Source organism: Zootoca vivipara, chromosome 5 (genome assembly GCF_965207765.1).
Source record: "Zootoca vivipara chromosome 5, rZooViv2.hap1.1, whole genome shotgun sequence".
NCBI classification, from domain to species: Eukaryota; Metazoa; Chordata; class Lepidosauria; order Squamata; family Lacertidae; genus Zootoca; species Zootoca vivipara.
The window spans coordinates 49720401-49741306 of NC_142588.1; the positions used below are offsets into that span (position 1 = coordinate 49720401).

The 20906-nt window shown below is 45.0% G+C and overlaps 1 protein-coding gene and 1 long non-coding RNA gene across 2 annotated transcripts in view; one reads left to right on the plus strand and one right to left on the minus strand.

Moving 5' to 3' along the window:
* The window catches only part of LOC148685671 (uncharacterized), an 18362-nt gene extending 13259 nt beyond the window's left edge, over positions 1–5103 (plus strand). The window contains exon 2 of the long non-coding RNA XR_015950233.1: positions 4705–5103. This is a non-coding gene — a long non-coding RNA (uncharacterized LOC148685671). The remainder of the gene's footprint in view (positions 1–4704) is intronic.
* DUSP5 (dual specificity phosphatase 5) lies at positions 2494–15660 on the minus strand. The gene is made up of 4 exons (XM_035132802.3): positions 14960–15660; positions 9309–9451; positions 6881–7100; positions 2494–5102 (listed from the first exon to the last, which is right to left on the minus strand). The coding sequence occupies exons 1-4, from the start codon at positions 15390–15392 to the stop codon at positions 4675–4677; spliced, it is 1224 nt and encodes a 407-aa protein (XP_034988693.2). The 5' UTR covers positions 15393–15660; the 3' UTR covers positions 2494–4674.
* Positions 15661–20906: the final 5246 nt, after the last annotated feature.

The window sequence follows — 20906 nt, forward strand, 5'->3', positions numbered from 1 at the left end:
AATTTCTCTCCTAATCTTAATACACTCTATGAATAGCAGAGCAGCTCTGTTTGCAAGCTGGAAAAGCCAGAGCAAAATGGCCCCATCATTTCGATACAGATAGAAAACAAAATGGGATGCTGCAATTGCAATCCCCCGTTACTTGTGTGCCCTCGTTTGATTCACTCAGATGACTCAACCCCACCTCCTCAGCTATATTCATAGTTGGAAAATTTAATTTACTCATGTCTCAGAGCAAGCTGGTGATGTGATAGAGCACAAATGTCAAGAGAACTGAAATGTGTGAGGCTGGTGGTGATGCCTCCCCCCACCCAAATTCCTTCTTCCCCATATTCATGGCAAATGCCTTTTCTTGCAACAGTAAGAATGAGGTGGCATTACGTATCATCATCAATGCATAAAAGAAGGGGCATAAGAAAGGAGAACTGATGAACCTAATTCATCCTTGGTGCGACTGTATTCCTTATCTTTCTGCTACAGCATAATATGAACCAAGACATCTGCACACCAGCACACCAAATCTTGATTTCAGCAATGCAGTGGTACCTCGACTTACGAATAACTCTACTTACGAATGTTTCTACTTGCGAACAGAGCTCCATCCGCCATCTTGGATGCGGTTTAGATAGGATTTTTTCTACTTACGAATTTTTAGATAGGGTTGCTTCGACTTATGAATTTCTTCTCCCAATGCATTCCTATGGGATTCAACTTACAATTTTTTTCGACTTACGAATGTGCGTTCAGAACGCATTAAATTCATAAGTAGAGGTACCACTGTAATTGCAACAGGTGGTCTTAAGCAAGCTGTTACTTCTTGATCTCAGTCCCAGCTCTGCAAAACAAAAATAATACTCATAGCTTGCCTTACAGGATGGTTGCATGGTTGAGTATTTGTGAAATGCTTTGAACACCCCAGATCAGGGGTTGCCAAGCTTTTATAGGCTAGTGGGCACATCTGAAATTTTGAGAAACATCACCTACATGAGCCACTGCCAGGCTCAGTCGCAGAGATGGAAGAGTGCATATCCTGTCTTGTGGGCCTGTTTAAAAGGGCATGTTCACTGTAGGAGAGGCCGGGCCTGTGCAAACAGAAACTGAGCAGGAAGAGTAAGCAGTCTATTTGTGCATTGTGGGTTTTTGAGGGGGTATTAACCACTGAGACCTTTCACAAAGACCATAGGATGTACTGGCAGACTGTTGGATTTTGTTTTGAATAGTCATTACTTTAGTGCCGGTCTAATGTAAACACTGTCTGTTTAAGAGAAACAGGTGCAAACGTTTCTCTTAATTGCTCACAGGCGTGGGCTCTGGCTTTTTGTATATAAGGCTCTGCTATAAAGCCTTCTGCATCTCTTGCTAGATCTTGCAGTTTGATACATCTCGTTATGGATCACTCTCTGTTTGTTCTTAGTTTAAGAGATCCCCTTTAGTTAAACCTTAGTATAATTACTTTGTTTGCTGATAGTTCTCGGGTAGTTTAATGAGGGTTTTTGTGGGAGGTTTTGTGGGAGGTTTTGGATGTGGGAGAAAGTATTTATATTTAGTTTAAAGCCTTTAGAGTCAGTTTGTTTTTTACGTTGAAGAAACCCAAGTTAGTTTTTCATCTGTATGCTTTGACAAGCATACAGCTAGTAAGGGGTTTCACACAAGGCAGATTATACCTACACTCTTGGTGGTGTTTTGCTTAGCTAACTGCGCATACTCTGCGTGAAGAATACTTTAAGGGGCCACTGGTAACTGGGTGATTTGTGTTTAGTACCCAGTCATTCCCAATATTAGTTTTACTTTATATATTACATTCCAATACAGACTGGGTGACACCTGCCCTAGATCACTGTAGCCTAAACTAAAACATATACATGTTTGATTAGCATACCTAATTCTGTGTTGGATTTAGACCTGCACGCATTATGCCAGGGAACTAACAGATACAGTTATACCTTGGTTCTCGAAAATAATACATTCCAGGAGGCCGTTCGACTCCTGGAACCATTCGAAAACCAAGGTGCAGCTTCCGATTGGCTGCAGGAGCATCCCTATTTGAGGGCATACATAAATAAATTCAATAAACTGCTTTGAAACCTATTTTTATTGGCTTGATCATCCTAACGAGTTCTCCTTCAGAAAGTAGCTGCTGTAGTTTTGAGGGTATTGAGAGCTTTGTTAAGCAGTTTCCTACTCTCTTCACAGAAAGCAGCAATCAAAGTCCTTGGTGTAAAAGCCATGATAGTTACCTGCATTTGAAACTAGGTTGTGAGCGTGTTAATTAGGTAGAGCTTTTAAAATGGTGTGTGCACTCATGCTTGCACACAAAGGACAGGCCTCCCCGCAACCACATGGTATAGTAATCTCTCTATAGAGCTTCAAGGGTTCTGTATTTTAGTTGACATTTACCGGTAGTTTTCCATTCTATGAATTGCATCTTGAACCTTGCAGATAATATTTTCACATGTTGTCTGACTTGGTGCATATAATCAACAGAACAAAAAGTTTCAAATTCTGTTATTTTTTTACATTTTTATTTTCTTTTCTTTTTTAGAAAAAAAATATCATATTCACATTCAGAAGTTTTCCAGGCAGTTATTGCCATTTCTCACATTTAGAAAAAAATGTGACTGAACAAAGCAACAGCAGCACATTGAGCCACCTGTAGACATACAAGCTAGACACACAGTTCCCCTGGAACAAAAGGACCCCAGTTGGCTTGGAAATAATGTTATTCCACAGCCAGAAATGTGTTATGGAAGAGATCAATCAATACAGGGAAAAGCAAGCCACATGACGTTCAACAAGACCACGTAATATATAAATGGATAACACTTCAATGGGGAGGTGCATTGTTTGCAAGCTGCCCCCTTCCAACTTTTTTTAAAAATCTTAAAATGCAGTAAATCTAATTGCAACGAAAAGAGAAATGGATAAGCATTTAATTTTTTTCAAGCATTCTTTTACTTAACCAACTGCTGTAGAACTGCCTGCTCTTTTAAAATTCCTTCTTTGCTGCTCTTTAGTGAGTGCATACTGTTAGAAGAGGAGGCAGTCATCTCTCAACAGAAGTCCAAGTCTGGAGTGGGGTGACAATATGGCCTGTGAACAACCTGTGCAGCTCCACCCATTAATTTCTTTGCAGCCTGTTAGCTCAGCAGTATGTCCTACACATGGCCGTTACTGAACTGCAACTGAACCAGTCTGTGCTTTGGCCATTTGCATCAAGCCAAAATAAAGCTGTAGAACATAGGTTCTCCATTGCAGAAGCCTACTTGGAACTTTCAACCATGGGATGTCAGAAACAGATTAGCCAGTGTGGAAAATGTGTAGCCTTCCTGATGTTGCTGGAGTAAATCTTTCATCACGTCTGATTTGGCCATGCTGTCTGAATCTCATGCCAATGCAGATGTCCAACAACACCTGGAAGGTCAGCAATTCACACACACACCCCACCAAGTAACAGTACATCTGTGCACACCATCCGCCTGAATTTGACTATACTTCACTCAAAGGGTAGGTGCAGCATGGCTACCATATGCCAGCCACACAGAGTTCTACTGGTACCATTTGGGAATATGTGTTGCTACATCCAGTTACAGAGTTGGTAGGGTTCTACTATCGAGTTGGATGATTCAGGGCTGAAATAGAACATAGCAGGTGTCCCCAGTGGAACAGGGGGAACCTCTTGTGTTTTGATAGGACCATGGTGTTTTAAGAATGAAACATCCCCTGGAAATAAGGCATCTCTGGAAACACAAGCTGGATTCAGCTGGATGAGAAAGAGTGGAACCCTTCTGATGTTGCAGCCTTGGGACGTGCACAAGTTCCTCTTGGCAAGACTACCTCGTTTTGTTATCCAGGCTAAAAACTGACAAGCACCCAAGGCCTCTGGGGAAGGATAAACCTGACCCCAGTTGTACAGCAGTAAGCAATGGTCATTGGATGTGGGAAGAAAGAATTCTTCTGCTCCTACCTTCTAACCCACGTGCAGCCTATGGTGTAGTACATATTAAAAACACACAAAACAGGAAAAAGCAAACATTCAAGTTTCTGCCATCACCGAAATGTCAGTGTTTGCTTCTTTTGTAAATTGTGCTTTTCATTACAGCTCTGCTTTCCTGACACAGCTGTTTATTGCTTACACTTTTAAAACAAGGCTATAATTAAAAGAGAGGGAGGGAGACAGCAACGGAGAAGCAATCAGACCAGACTGACTTTATGTGGCGTTCTGTCTACCCCAGCGTAGTCTGGAAGTATAGTAGTGGGTGCACCAACAGTCCAGAATTTATTTTTTAAAACCCTTAAACAGTGCACAACTTTCTTTAAAAAAAAATCATTCTTTTGAAAGCCTGATCTAGCCAGTGTCCATACACTTACGTTCTCAGCCATAATGAAGGGCATCTACTTCCGGGAAGAGGAAGAACTATCTTCTAGTTCAAAGCACAAGCCTAGGACAATTTGAGCTACAGCAGGAGATGGCTAGACTCGGCACAAGTTAACAACCTGAAACGGCATAGCTACCCCCCAAACTTAAATGCACTGAACAAAGATTCCCTCTCAATGTACAATGACTTTCCCCCTTCCTGGTATAGACAGCCCCTCAAGTGTCCAGTTCAAGGTGAAATTCATGAGGTCCTCTGTATTGCATGTAGGTGAAATGTATCATTATAGTCTCTGCCGGGCTCATGGGACTGTATTGTCTCTTGTTCCCAGGAGGGTCCAGCAGGATGAAGATGCAGCAATATTTAGCTGGTGGACAGGTGAGTGAATGGGCACGGAATTCAAAACTGAGGTAGGAAACGCAAAACAGGAGCCTTCGAAGCTTTTGCCCAGAGCCAGCTCTTCGGTGAAGAAAGACACAGCATCCCTTTTGCAAGAGGCAACAGGAGGGCTGGGAGTCGAGGACAATATTTCTGACTCATACTGTAGCAGCTGGCCCATGAAGCCAAAGTTTGGTGAGATCAGACTCCTACGTTGCTTGATGTAATCAAAAGCCTCCTCCAGGCGGAACTTTCTCATTTTCATCAGATACGCCATACAGATAGTGGGAGAGCGGGAAATTCCAGCTTCACAATGCACCAAGATCTTACCCCCTGCCCGCCTGGTGCAATCTAAAGAAAAAGAAGAACAGATGAGGGTGGTGATGATGCATTGAATACTATAAGTGGATCCCCACAATGGCAGCACAACATTCTGCAAACAATTGTCCAAAAGGTGAAGTGGGCTGACAGAAGGTGTTCCACAAATGGAATTAATGTCAGAATGGCAGAGAAGAAATCTCCACTTTATTCACTAACAGTGGCTTAAGCATTTAACACATTTGTTCAAATAACAAAACTTAATAGCTATACGGTAGATTAATCAAGTTTGGATAAAGTTAAGAGGTTTGCCTTCCCCTCATCTAGCCGAACCATGGCAACAGATGTGTAATACGGCAAATACTACAATGCCACAAAAGAACTGAATTCAGTTAGGTTCTTTTCGAAAGTAGCACAGACCTTGCGGCAAAAGGTGTGGGCTTGCTTGCTGCATGTTCCCTCCCATCTGATGAGGAGGTATGCCTATTTTTCCATTGGGTAAGAGCATGAAATGTACTGCTTCTGTTCCCCACCTTTTGTGGGCCCTTTTGGTAGACACTCAGCATGCATTTTGAGCAGGGATGTAAAGTCCCTGGGTTCCTGGGGTTTCTACCGCAAAATGCACAATAAAGTAGCCTAACATCTCTAATTATAACCCTTGATAAGTGGCACTTGGATTTAAGTCAGGCTATAAATGGCTGAGGCAGAACCACCATTTTACGCAATGGGAGGCCCCTAAGTTACTCACACAATTCAATTATTGTTATAAGATTAAAAAGAAAATTCTGAAAATAAGCTCCTTGTGCAAAATGTGTTGATTAAAAATAGAACTTGCCCTGTTTGGCTGGCGTGAGAAATATATTACCCACATTTCATCTTACTGCATTCTGCTCTGGGTTACATCCTCAAAGGCATGCCGTAACAATCGAAGTACCCATCTATCTTAACATTTCTTGAATCCTCAAACTTCTCATCTTCAATATGGAGTTACTGTTTCATATATTTTAATATAATCATTATTTTAATGCTTGTTAATGCAATAATGTGTCCTAAACCGCTTCCTGCTACCAAGCTTAGGGTACAGTACTGTTTTAACAGACATTAAAATAATAGTACTTGCACTAAATGTAAAGCACTTAACATTTTCAGTCATTTTCACAACAACACTATAAGGTAGGTCAGCTTTGTTAAACCAATACTGAAGTTGGGGGACAGAGACAGTGGCTAGCTTTAGGAACAAAATTTGAACCAAGGACTTCTTGGTTTACGGCTCCTTGCTATTCTGCTCAGGTAGATTATGCAGCCTCACTTACAGTACTCTTGCATATTTGCTGGCTGAGAGATGCATCTAGCCCACAGAGGCCTAGGCCACAGTAGTTCTTCTGTAGTTTATACCTCACATTTCCTCAATTAGCTCAAGGTGGGTAGCAAAACGAGTTTAACACAGTGAAATCAATTTCTTCTTCTTCTTTATAAAGCCTCTCCCCCACCCCCTACATATATAGGGCTACTGGTCAGGGATGATGGGAATTGTAGTCCAAAAACAGCTGGAGACCAAAGTTTAGGAAACCCTGCTCCACAGCCATTTATCACTCAAATCTTCCCTGTAATAAAATATTTTAACCAGCCTACAGAAGGGGCAGGAAGGAAATGCACTTCCTGGTAAGTGAGGGAGCTGCGAAGCCTGATCACAAGCTCTGGAAGGGCTTTTTCCTTAGCCCCAACAAAACCTATTTCTGGAAATGCGGTTTGGTCTCTGATGGCGGCCTCCATAGATGTCACTATTAACTTCAATAGAGAAAGACACCTACCAATAAATTCTATTGCTTCCTGGAAGTGTGAGCTGATGTCTGCTGTGTGATTGTCCTCCACTGGAATCCATTTATAGCAGTATTGATCCGTAAAGGGCTCGGAGCTCTTCCTGGAGACATTCAGGAGTGCCGTGATGTTCAGATTGGCTAGCGACTCGCACTTGGAAGCATGGTAGGCACTGCCAAGGTACAGGAAAGGAAGGATCTCCACTGGGCCACCCTGGAAGGCAAGGAACCGCATATAATTATAGGCTCTCATTTACCGTTTTCTGTTTTTTCTTCCACACACACAGAGAGACGCAGTAGAACACAGACAGCAGGGGCTGAGCTTTGGACAATTTTAGGGTGTTTTCCAGACATCACTGTGATCAGAGCTGTCGCACCCAGACAGGAAGTACCGGTACTTTGCAAGAGGTGCAGTTCCTGCTGCAGGGGTAGAATTACTGTTGTGGTCTTGGCACAGTGAGAGCTTTGCCAGTCCTGCTACTTCCGTACTGGCCGGGACTGCAACAAGGACTGTCCCTTAAGACCTGTGGGTTGTGAGCAATGCAAAGACTCTGATAGGGAGTCCTGGCCAACCACTTATCCACCCATATAGGCTAATATGGTAGCTCACCAGCAAACCACTGTGACAGAAGACTCCTTACGAAAAATCAGCGGATTTGGTTTTTCTCATTCACATTTGCCATGTGTGGTATCACGAGCAATTTCCTTACGCCTCCCCGCCCCCCCCCCCCATGAAGCACACACCAAAAGGATTTTTACTTCTCCCTCCCGTCACCATGATGAAAAAAATGTAGGGGCAAGTTCCCCCCCCCCACAGCATCCTACTAAAAACGTAGACACAAAGCCTGTTCAGTGTCTCATGACGGAGCCTGGTAGGCACGATGTACTTTAACCAGAAGCTTCAAAGATATCTTGACAATGCTATGCACTGTGCGCGTTTGTTTTAAAGTTCAGTTTGAAAGGAAAACATGAACACATTACTGGGCTTAGCATGACACTCTTTTCATGCGCGCCTAATTCATAATTGCAGGATGGCAGCTGGCATGTGCCTCCTCCGACTTCAAGCTGTCTTCGCCTCCCAAAGCAGCATCGGCATGGGGCCCTCAGCCCTGCACAACGCTCTCCCCTGCGGCTCTCAGCCACTCAAGTCTTCTCCCCCTTTGTGGATGGAAGGCAATAAACAAGAAAAGAAGCTAACATGCTAGAAAACGTCACAGCATTATGTTTAGTGCCCAGAAAACCAAGCCAAGGCGCCATTCATCTTTCATAAGGTGTCGGAAGACCCCTTCAATACATCACCTTTGGGAATACAAAGAGTGCCATGCGTAACAGATCCCATGTGGGTGAGCGGTTGCACATGTCAAGGCTAGGACTGGGAAGTCCCGGGTTCAAATCCACTCAGCCTTGAAGCTGACTGGAGGCGACCATGTGTCTGCCACTCTCAGCCAAACAACCCCCAAAGGGATGGTGTGGGGATAAAATGGGGAGGAAAAGCTGTTATAAGAGTTCCTCGGAAGAAATGTGTGATAGAAATGTAAATACTACTATTAAGTTCTGCAACGTCTCCCACTCTTGACTCTCCCCCCCCCCAAAAAAAGTATACTTAGGTAGAAATATTTTCCATTCCTAGTCTTTTTAAAGAAAATATTTTAGCATTTATAGATGAGAAGGGGAAGCACAGGCCCCAGCAACAGGTACAGGTGGTGGGAGGGAATATTAAAGGAGCGCACTGTGTGTCAACAACAACAACAACAACAACAACAACAACAACAACAACAACAACACTACTTCCAATAAATAGAAGAGCTGGCTTGCAATGGGAGGGAGAGGTAAGGTCAGGCATCCCCCCAACTTCGGCCCTCCAGATGTTTTGGACTACAATTCCCATCTTCCCCGACCACTGGTCCTGTTAGCTAGGGATCATGGGAGTTGTAGGCCAAAACATCTGGAGGGCCGCAGTTTGGGGATGCCTGGGTGAGGTGATAAACCCCCACTCAGCTTGAAAGGTTGCTGGGTGAACCCTTGGCCATATGCAGTGTCTCAGGTTAAACTCCTTTACAGGACTGTTGCGAGGGAGTGAAGCGTGTATAGCTCCTTGGAGGAATGGTGTGAACAGGAATGTGTCACTATACAGTTCTTAAAAGTTACAAACTCTACATATCAAGGAAGAAGAGGAGGGGGGAGAATAGGTGGCTTTGACGGCATCTCTCTCTCTTTGTTTTAAGGCCACTTGTCTTCAAAAGTGCACCACACTCAGACTTCTTATTTGAAACATGACAAACATGCATGCCGAGTCCTTTTGTCACATTGCCAGACATGAATAAAAGAGTGAACTAGTCAGCTACGAACAGGATGATGACAGGAAGAGCCCCCGAGGAGCCAGAGCGTGGGTGGGATTAGTCATATCTTCCCCTCAACACACCTGATCGTATGCTGGTTTGTGGTGGATGCAGGGCTTCTCGTAGAGGCTGCTGGTGCTTCTCTCCGTTTCAGGTCTCTCTTGGGATATGGGTTTTACATCTATGCAAAACTCGGGATACTGCAAATAAAAGGTTTCGTAGCCTCCTGAGGAGAAAGAAGCAAACAAAGAAATGTCAATTAACGGGGTTCAGAAGTGTGTGGGGGGGGATAGTTTAATTGTTCCTGGTCGTCAATTAAATTGAGGCTGTGATAGTTCTCACTGCATGATTAACATTTTAAAAATAAGTGGGGAAGTTTTTCCTACCACAGCTAAACAGGGTTCAAACAGGGCACCAGGCGCTTTGTGCCTAAAGATTCTCCCATTGCGAGCACCTCCAAAAGCTTGGGTGCCATTTTTTGCACCTGGCTGACACTCAAGGATTACTGAAATGTATGTGCTTTGAAGCCTCAAAATATACCATATGTTAAGGAGTTTAACAATAAAGAGTACAGTGTTTTGAAAATTGAAGTATGCTACCAATACAGTGGTACCTCTGGTTGTGAACGGGATCCGTTTCGGAGGTCCGGCCACATCCCAGAGGACCGCTTCTGCGCATGGCGCGGTTTAGTACTTCTGCACATGCGCCGAAACCCGGAAAAATAATTCCGGGTTTGCTGTGTTCGCATCCCAAAGTGTACGTATCCAGAGGGATACATAAGCGGAGGTACAACTGTATTTTTTTTGTAAATACCAAATTAAATACTGTTATGTATTAACAATTTCTGCTAATAACGTGATATTAACAATGTGTCACTTAAGTGAATTGCATATTAATTCATGCCTATCAAAATAATAAATACAAAGTGTGACACACACACACCCTCCCGTGGCGACTAGACATTCTGTTTTGGCACCCACAACCCAGGTCCCAGGAGCCATTTGGCTCCTAGCTTTTTTATCCCATTTTCTAACGCTGCAGCTAAATCAAAAATCAAATCAAAAGAAATCAAATCAAAAGAAAAACAGTATGGCAGTTAAAGGTTAGTAATAGAGATTGTGATTCTTTGCGAGCAGAAATCAGCTGACTCTGTTTCAAAGATTAAAACTAACACCAACAATTCTCCATTTACTTCTGAGACATTTATTATCATACAGCTTCATGTTTGTATCCATTTGAGGAAGGGCAAGTTCCGAGAGGGTGTTCTGTACCGATTAATAACTTCCATTCCATTGTGTTATGGTAAATGAAATGGATCCATTAAGAGCCGTAAAACTTAATTAAACCCTATGACGGGCTCAGACAACAAAACAGCCCCAGATGAGTCCTTTTTATTTTTTGCTGTTAGATAAATTAATTAAGTTCTCTGCGCAATTAGTGAAAATGAGCGTATCTGTTAAGCTCAGACCTTGGATGAAATTGTGAAGCATGCAAATCGGCTGCACCGTGTATTTCTATGTCTTTTTTAAAGGTCTCAGAAAGGATAGGTTTACTTGGGAAACAAAACCCGTAACTTGTTTCAGTGAATAACTGTCATGGAAAGTGCTGTACTGTACTGCTACATCTTCTCAAAGGTAAATTGCAGCAATGGATAAATTGACATTCTGAAACTCTACCTAATGAATCACATCTAGGATATTACAAGCCAGCATTTTAAACACTTCTCTCTTAAGATTTCTATTCTGCTACATATTCTATGCCAGGCATGTCCAACAGGTAGATCATGATCTACCGGTAGATCACTGGTAGATCAGTGACTCCCCCTGCCCCCAAAGAAGCTGAACAACTGCAGCTCCCCTTAAAAAGCTCAGCTTTGACCCGACCCCCCCCCAAAAAATGGGCCTTCCTCCTTCCTAAAAAAAGCTCAACAACTTTGACCTGAACCCTAAAAAAAGGAGTAGATCACTGCCAGTTTTTAACTCTGAGTAGATTATAGTCTCCTGGGAGTTGGCCACCCCTGCTCATAGCTGCCAAGTTCTCCCTTTTTTAAAGGGAAATTCCCTCATGCTGAATAGGCTTCCTCGCAAGAAAAGGGAAAACTTGGCAGCTATGCCCCTGCTCTATCTACTGTATGTCCTTGAGTAGCTGCGTGCTGAAACAATCTTAGCAGGATATTGACGGTGAGGAAATACAGAACTAAGGAACCAGTCCAAAGTCAGTGGAAGTGTGGGCTTCAGTAGATTCCACGGAGCCTCTTTTACAGATTCATTTAATCCAGCAAGAATGCAGAAGCTTAATTATCCTGCATTTAAAATTCCAGTTTACCCTTGTTAAAAGCTACTAGCTGAGCCTTAAAAAAACCAGCAACAGAGAATGTGTCCCTTTATCAACTAAAGTTCTGAATATATTTTTTAAAAAAGATTACATTGATCTATCACATATTTGCTGCATGAAAAAAAATTCCCTATCACTCAGCAGAATGGGAGAAAAGACAACTATTCTGGAGCAACAGCTCATTTCAGAGTGCTTTGGTCACCTCCTGAACAGGGCTCTGTATGGGTTTTCAAGAAGGCCGTGAAAACTGTTCTTCTTAGGAGCCAGCTTTTCTCCTTTTTCTCCTCTGAAATATACTGATATTTCATTCCACATCCTCTTTCTATGCCTCCTGACAGTTTATAAATAGGGATTTTATATGGTGAGCTTTCCTCAATTTTATGCCCATGGATTCACCAAACCAAGGAACCAGCCAAACTGATTTCTCTTGGGTGGCTGGTGCCTTTGCTCAGGAGGCCAATAGTAAACCAGGAGCCTTTGGGGATCAGGAGATTTGCAGGCAGTTCTTAAAGTGAGTCACCTTTTCAAGTCCTCCAGCTCTCTCTCACACAAACAGACACACACTTCTGCTCCCCCACTGGCTGAACTCTGTTGCTATTATTTCTGCTAATGCTACATTACTCATCTTGTGAGAGGGCTAGGCTTCATTTTCACCACCAATGATTAAAATCCGATGCAGAACAAAGTGGCAGAATAATCCAGCATTATTTTTATTGGCATTTATGGCTGCAGCCTCTCTCATGAAAAATGACTGCTTATTTTATAGGGGGGGGGGAGAGCCCACACTAGACTCTTTGAGGATGCCCCCTGCCCAAGGCTGACAATTTAAACGATAAAGCCTATCACGAATTTAAACATTGCCGCATATAAGTGCAGATGAAATACAATGAATTAACGAAGGCTGGAAGTTTATATAAAAAGGGGGGTGCTGCTGAAAAGGATTGTGTCATTCCGCAGTAAAAACAATTCCCTGAAGAGCGAGGCTGCATTTATGGCGGCTGACAAGAGTTCTGACTCACACCTTTATCTCACTAGGACTGCCTAAGTCCAACCCCAATCGGAAAACTTCATTCCATTCAACCGTGAATTTTCTCTCTCATGTCACAGTTCAGACAAAACCCTTGGGACAAACCCCGGGACTCTTCTGTTACTTCATAGTGAACATTCAAACAGAACTAAAAATATAGCAGGAGTCTCAAGAGCTTGTGACTCACACAGAATTCGCCAATTTAGCCAGCTTCTGGAAGATGGAAACCTGTGGCAACAACAGGGTGTTCTATTTAAGGACGTGCAACTTAAGATTGTATTCAGACTACAGGCTCGCTTTTTAAAAAGATGGTTTCCCACTGTGGCAGCACACTCTTAAGTGCTCTTCATTTTTGGTTTCTAAAATCACTTGCTATAGGCAAGCAATTTTGGCTGTGTGCACGCCATACCTTTAAAGTATATTCAATGCATATTCTTGACCCTTTTAACCAGCTACTGTGCCCATAATTCTTTGAGGGGAGGAATATGCTTTGGGGTCTACATAGATGGCCTAGAATAAAAGGCTCAAATAGCGAACTCTTTAAATGTGGATTGGAAGAATTCAAAGCATATAGCCACACAGAATTTGCCATACCAGTATGCCTAAGGACTGGATGGCAGGAAGTGTTTGGTTGTGAACACTGTCTTAAAATATAAAAAAGGTTTCTTATCTTGCAATGTGTAGGGTGTGTGTGAAAAGAGCTGCAGCCAAGCTTCAGGTTGGCAATAAGGAGCTTTGGAATGGAACGCATTATTAGCAGCTTCACTTGATGATGTTTGTGGCACAAAGGTCACTCCTTGAAAGAAAGCGGTACCACTACTACCACATTCTTCCACCCCGTACCTGCTTAGCTCCATAGATAGGGGGCACAAGACTTCCACAATCTTTCTGTACATCTAAGTTCTTCATATATAGGGGTAAGGGCAAAGAATGTGAAGTCCACATGAATTAGGCACACACACTGTACGCAGAAAGTTTGCTTCATGCTCAGTGATGAAAATGGACTTTGCCATTTACACACAAGGAGGATCGAACCTGCAGGCAGCCTGCATAAAAATATGCAGCACCTTTCACAGGACCAGTTCCCATATTAACTCTCGGCCCTATTCTGCTACATACAAAGAGGCAATTGTTTGCTTTTCCCACCCTCACAATTTAGGTGGAAAAGAGGATGGCATCTATGACCATTGGCATCTGCCTGTTTTGGAACACTGGAAGAGTGCACATCGCCATCTATATTTCTTTTTAATTTTGTAATTTACAAGAAACTGCCCTTTAGAGGGCACTGCTGAGTTTTTACACTGCTGAACTCCTTTTTATTAAGAGAGCGGGGCATTATTATGTATTATAAACCTTGGTTTCTACCCAACCCATCCCATGTATTAGTTTACAGCGTTTCCGATAAATTTACTCAAAGATTATAGTATTACTGAGCAGGCCAGGAACACTCCAATAGTGTCCAGCATTTTGGAGTTTGGGATACTTGCCCGTGTCCACAGGGGTAATTTATTCTACAACTCTGAATCCCTCCCCCAATCCCACATTTCTCTTTAGATGAACGTTTGATACTTTAACCCAGTGCGGATACTGACCGTAATTAGTCACTAGACAACTGAACATCATTTCATTGCACCTATTAAATTTTAAGCTCTTTTATTTTCACCACCAGCAGATTTATCTCTTGTCCGTTGATGGGGGAAACTTTGGGGAGAAGGAGGGAGGGAGACTATGGAAAGACTATGGAAATACAAACCATTTGTCTATATCCACCCAGCGGTAGCAATCCTCTAGTCATGATTCCCTACGCGTGTGAGTGCCTTGGCGCTCTCCAAGACACACGTTGCTTTAGGCGAGGAACCCACCACCTCTCTCGAGATCTGCAAAAGCTTTGCAGCCCGGCATTACTTATCCAACATCAGCGCCCCCTCCTCAAACACTAACGGGGGGGGGTGTCTCCAGATTCCTGACATCGGGTGCTGAGGGGACGGGCCGATTCGCGTGAAACTCTGAAATCTATTATTGCATTCGCGTTAAATTAAGGAAACAGGCGAGGCGAGCCTAGCAGGACCAGACATCGGTCGGCGGACGTCCTAACCAAAAGCGCGAGGAGGCAAAGCAACAGAAGGCGGCTACACCTCGCTGGCTTCGCGATCACTCCTCTCTTTCCGACCCCGAGATCTCGCCTTCTAGGGCAGGCAGAAGAGTCCGGCTCCTTAGCCGTCGTGCAGGCGAGGGAAATTACTCGCAGAACTCTTTGGCCGGGAAAAGAGGCTCCCGCCAAACTCCGCCACTAAAGCAACCCTCCAAAGCCGATGGGGGAACTGGCCCCCACGATTCCCAGTCCTCGCCTCTCCCCCTCAGGCCGCCCCTCACCTTTCAGGAAGCAGACCCTCGCTCCGGTCTCTGGCAGGCTGGCCAGCAGCGTGTTCAGCACGATCTGCGCCGTGCTCTCCTTCTTCAGCTTCCGCCAGTGCCGGGTGTTTTGATCCAGGACGACCACGGCCGTCAGCAGCCGCCGGGAGGGCACCGCATCGTCCCCTTCCCTTTCCTCCTCCTCCTCCTCCGGGCAAGCCCCAGGCAGGAGCAGCCGCCCTCGGGCCGCTTCGTCGGGCACCACGAAGTGTAAGGGCACGGGCCGCCCGTGGGCGCGGCGGATCACCACCGAGTTGAGGTTCACGTTGAGCGATCCGCGGAGGCAGGAGGCCGAGTAGGAGAGGTACGGTCGGCAATCCAGCACCAGGCAGCCGGCGGGCTCCTTCCGCAGAAGCTGCTTGAGCTGCCGGGAGTCAAGAGCGGTTACCTTCATCGTCGCCTTCTGCCCCCTATAGTTCCCTTCCCTCGGGGAGGCTCGGGAAAGTAGCGCAGCCAGGCAGCGATTAAACTAAGTGGGTCTGGAAACAGGCACCCCGCCTTTTTTTGCTTTTAAAACGGAGCCGGAGGGGCTGCCAACCCTCTTCCTCTTAATGCCCCTCCTGGCTGCGGCTGCGGCGCGCCCCTCCCAGCCTTTGCATTTCCCTTCGCGTAACTCCGGTCAGGGGATTCCGCTTACAAGAAGAGGCAATTTATCTGAATGAAACGCCGGAGCCGCGCGGCGCTGTCCATATAAGGCGACTGACGTCACAGAAACGTTCTCAACCTGGCACGCCTCTTTTTGCTAAGCCGTGCCCGCTCGTGGGGAGAAAGAGAGAGAGATAGGGGAGATTCCCTCCCCCAGGAAGAGGGAACGCAGAGGCGATGCTCAGTAAAGCGTTAGTCAGACTTCTTGAAGCAAAGGAAGTTGAAGAACGCCTCAGAAATTCTCTAGTCACCAGAAAGCCCTCCTCACACTCACACTCACTCAATCATCACTTGCTTCCGTCGACTTACTAAGAGAGGGAAGGAAGTGTGATGGTGGCTGTGATGATGGTGGTAGAAATCATGGAAGTGGTGAAGAAGCGCGGGCAGAGCAGAGGTTGCTCGCTGCTCAAGTCGCAGTGGACAGGCCCTTAAGCTGCCCAGTGCAGGCCGCAGTTATTAAAATGGCTAAAAGTGGGAATGCAAAGAGATGAAAAACAGCCCCTGTTGAATGTGTGACAGCACATCTATTAAATGAACAGCTGATATATAGGCATGATATATAGGCATGTGCAAAGGGCTGAGTATAGATTTTGGAGAGGGCTGGTTTTAGCACAACTCATTCCGCACAAGACACCTTGGGATGCTGCCATTTTAGCAGGGCAGGTTCCTGAGGGAGCACAGTTTGCTTTGCTCCAGGACTGAGTAGATGTGTGGAATGCCTTTCTTGACAGAAACGACATTATTATTATTAGAAAGTATCAGTTTGAAAACGGGAATAAGCTCACATAAAAGTCCTATGTAGAGTGAAGCATTTTATGTGAAAAGGGAAGAAGCAAACTTACACTGTAGTACACAGTTTAGCAATTACTTGAGGATGTTTTTAGGAGTTAGGAGACCAGGATGATCATGTTAGGTGGAAGGCACCTGTGTATTTTAAAATCCTTTGATTATCCCTTGGCAGTCTTCTACCACTTCTCTTAATGTGGATTACCACCATTCACAAGTTCTGCCTTTCTCAGCTGAAAAGTCATCATGCCCCTTTCCAATTAGTATTGTAGGAGAAAACATATTCCCTCACCGGCCTGCCCATTCCAGATGCTGGCCTGGAAACGGGCTCAGATATAATACAGAGCGTAGCCATACTTCTCTGAATTACCTGCCCACCCATCCTTGTATCTGAGGCAAACATACATTTAGTCAATTTCTCTTCTGCAATGCTTTGTGGGTTTTCCATATGTGTTTGGTTGGCCACTAGTTGATGAGAACAAGAGGCTAGATTAGACAGACCTGTGGTCTGAACCAGCAGGGCTGTTCCTGTGCTCTTATGAAAAAATCAAAACTCTACTGTTCATTCCAGTGTATGGCATTTTAAACAAAACACTGTAGAAATGTGAGACAGCTAAGGGATAGGTTCATAGCTGCCAAGTCCGGATCGTAAAGATCCGGGATCGGCAGCGCGCGCATAACCGGAAGTTGCGTGACGCAACTTCCGGTGGCGCTTCGCCCTTCTATGGGCACCAGAAAATGGCGGCGCCAGCGCCGGAAGTCGCTTCCGCGCATGACCGGAAACACGTAAAAGCGACTTCCGACGCCGGCACCGCCATTTTCTGATGCCCATAGAAGGGCAAACTGCAACCGGAAGTCGCGTCACGCAACTTCCGGTCATGCGCGGAAGCGACTTCCGACGACGGCGCCGCCATTTTCTGGTGCTGAAAGCATCTCATTTTTCCTTTACCAGTGGCTCAGACAGGTTCCTAAAGGACAGAAGTGTTCTCCTTATGAGATTCTGTTCCAACAAAAGCCTGATGTGAGCATCACTAAGGTTTTTGGAACCAAACTGTGGGTGGCTTCACTTGAGGGCAAGCCAGTCCAAGGCATCCTATTGGGTTTTGAGGAAGGTCAATGCAGAGTTATGTTGCATTCTTCCAATGAGGTGATTCTTACTCAAGAGGTAGAACACTCTCCTACGCCACAAGAAACATATGTTCTTGATGAATTTCCCATAGGTGCCAATGATTTTGATGATTCCTACACTGACACAAGTTGTAGTGATAATGATTCCTTTGCTGAAGGCTCTACCCCGAGTAGCTCTGACACAGGGGAGACAGTCATACACAAAGGAACTCATGCTGTTTTTAACAGACCTTCATCGGATGATGAAAAAGTGCTTGAAGCACTAGATCCACTGTTTACCATTGGTAAGAGTTCTCCCAAAAGTCCTGAGGGGGAGAATCTCAGTAAACAGGATTTGCACCTCTCACGCAGGTCTGAGAGGATTAGAAGAGGACCCAAGAGGTATTCTCAGGAGTTTGCCAACACAGCAATTGCAAATTTAGCTGTGCTTAGAACTCCAAAACAGGCAGCAGTCACACAGGCTAAGCCACAACAACAGGTTGTCAAACGCAACACTGTTTCTGTCAACAGAGCAACTGCTCTGGTCCCCTGGAAGCCAAAGCTGGTCAATCCAGTCTCAGAGAGTTCCACAGCAGGAAAGTCCTACTTTGTTTATGACAACTGTCTGTTCACTTCTCTTAATGATGCTCTCACATTTGCATCTTTTTCCATTTCAGGATTCAGGGGAGATGTTAGCATAAATCCTCTGCATGGCACAGATGCTGCATGTGGATGAATGTTTACTTTATGTGATTGCTGTAACTTTCCCACACAGGAGCTCAAGCTGTAACCTGATCTCCTGTCATGTGATGTTCTTTGTTCTCTTTCTATTTTCACTTTCTTCTGAACTGGAGAGTGATGGCTGAACACACACTTTCTGAATAAACGTAGATTAGCACCTACGATTGTTTGCTGTCTTCTTTACCGAAGCCAGTGGCAATAGTAAGAATATTGGTGATTTACACCCCAATATTCCAACAAGCGGCACCAGAAAAATGGCCGCCGGGAAGAAGCAAATTAAAGGGACAATGCTGGGATTTTCCGCCAAACGGGAGACCGCCGGGAAACGGTAAGAAAAAAGGGGTTTTCCCGGCGGATACGGGATACTTGGCAGCTATGGATAGGTTTCCAGTTTCATGGACATGGTAATAGAACAAATTGAGTTCCCACTGTGGTACACAGTCATAGCTGCCAAGTTCTCCCTTTTTTTAAGGGAAATTCCCTTATGCTGAATAGGCTTCCTTGCGAGAAAAGGGAAAACTTGGCAGCTATGTACACAGTAGTTAGAATGTTAGATTAGAGCCTGGGAGACCAGGGTGTAAATCCCCTGGGCTCATTGAGTAACTTTGTACTAGTCACAGACTCCCACACTAACCTATCTCACAAGATTGTTGTGAGAATAAAACAAGGAGGAAAAGAACCATGTTCTCTACCTTGAGCTCTTTGAAGGGAAAGGTGGGATATAAACAGTGTGTGTGTGTGTGTGTGTGAGAGAGAGAGAGAGAGAGAGAGAGAAGAACAAGCATACATCTCAGATGTATTTTCTTTTATTAGAGCAGCATGGGTGTAATATCATTGGGAAAAGAAACCCACCACCCGGGGTGTGTGACAGCTTCAGTCATTTTTGTTGATGTGTGTGCTGCATTTACAGTTCATAAAAATATATGAGGAGAAATCCCAGTGCATTACAAGGCATTGGGAAAAAGAGTCAGAACTTAGAAAGACACTCACTCCCTGTACAAATACATTTGAATGCAAAAAGCAAGGAGATTAAAAAAATAAAATGATGCTTTCTTACTCCTTTGGTTTCCGTCCTTCATAATTGATCATCCTCCTGCACTTAAGGAAAAAACCTGAACTGTGCATCCCCTCTATGAGGCCAGCAAGTGCTTCCGCTCATAGCTCAGCACTTCCATAGTGGGTGGGAAGAGAAGTTATAAGGTGAAAATATACTCTATGTAAATAGGGATAACAACTCTATGGTGGTGTCAGGAGTATGGGCAGGAGTCAGGCTCTGGGGCCTGTAGTGCTTTGCAGGACTGGGGCCTGCCTCAGCTTGTGCTGGGGAAGCAAGGTGTGGCCACACAGGTGAAGACATCAGCTTGTGCTGGAGAGGCAAGGAGTAGTCACCCAGGTGAGGCCACTTGAGATCTCACTGCACCTGGTGGCAGGAGCTGGGAGAGATAAAAGCTCAGCATTTTCCCTTCAGCTCTTTGCCACAGCAACGCTATCCCTGCCTGGTTGCATCTGGCCTCCTGCTCCTTGGACCCTCACCTTGTCGTCGCCTTGCTCCTTGCTCCTGGGACCCTTGCTTTGCCTTCGCCTTGCTCCTCGATCCGTGGACCCTTGCCTTGCCGACGTCTTGATTCTTGCTCCTTGGACCCTTGCCTTGCCGACATCTTGATCCTTGCTCCGTGGACCCTTGCCTTGCCGACGTCTTGATCCTTGCTCCGTGGACCCTTGCCTTGATCCTCGTCCCTTGTACCTTCACCTTGCTTCTTGTTCCTTGAACCTTCGCCGTGCTTCTTGACCCTTGGACCTTCACCTTGCCGACGCCTTGCTCCATGACTCCCAGACCTTCGCCTCCGCCTTGCTCCTTGACCCTGCAACTGCCTGCTGCTGGACCCTCAGCCCTGCACCTGTTCCTGCTTATTCACCACCATCTTGCCTCTGGTCCTGACGCCCGCCAACCGGACCGTGACAGGTGGCAGTAGCAGAGGACTAAGAATGAACTTGAGACAGAAAGCATGTGCTCACAAGTGACATTAAAATGCAAAAAGATTGAAATATGGTTATAAAACCATCTTCCCGTAGGGTCAGTGGAGCAGAATTTTCTCCCTCTCCATAGACCACTTGAAAACTGCAGAAGGTCTTGGCCAGGCATCTCCAAACTTTGGCCCTCCAGATGTTTTGGACTACAGTTCCCATCATCCCTGACCACTGGTCCTGTTAGCTAGGGATCATGGGAGTTGTAGGCCAAAACATCCGGAGGGCCGCAGTTTGGGGATGCCTGGTCTTGGCAGACCAATTAATGGTTGTTCTGCCTGTTGTAGCAATTGTTCTTCCATAGAATTCAAATTGTAATGCAATAGAATACAATAAAAATCAATGAGGAATATTCATGCCATGGACCACCTGAATGAAGCTCATGGACCACTGGTGGCCCATGGACCACAGTTTGGGAACTCCTATTTGTCTTTTGCAGAAGGACACGGGCTCAAATGCACTTTTTAAGTGCCATGTGTGGCTTTGGTCATAGTTTATAAAGAAGAATGTTGGGCAAAGCCCTCTAAAAGAAAGTACCTCCCTTCCCCACTTCTTTTCCTTTCCTTGTTCTTTCGCTTTTCTCATTTCCTGTATGGCAGCCCAG

Coding starts and splice junctions, on each gene's coding strand:
- DUSP5 (XM_035132802.3), bottom strand. CDS start 15,392: ATGAAGGTAACCGCTCTTGACTCCCGGCAGCTCAAGCAGCTTCTGCGG. Junction 7,101..9,308: donor ACAAACCAGCATACGATCAG/GTGTGTTGAGGG, acceptor CTTGCCTTCCAG/GGTGGCCCAGTGGAGATCCT. Junction 5,103..6,880: donor GGAAGCAATAGAATTTATTG/GTAGGTGTCTTT, acceptor CTTTTTCTTTAG/ATTGCACCAGGCGGGCAGGG.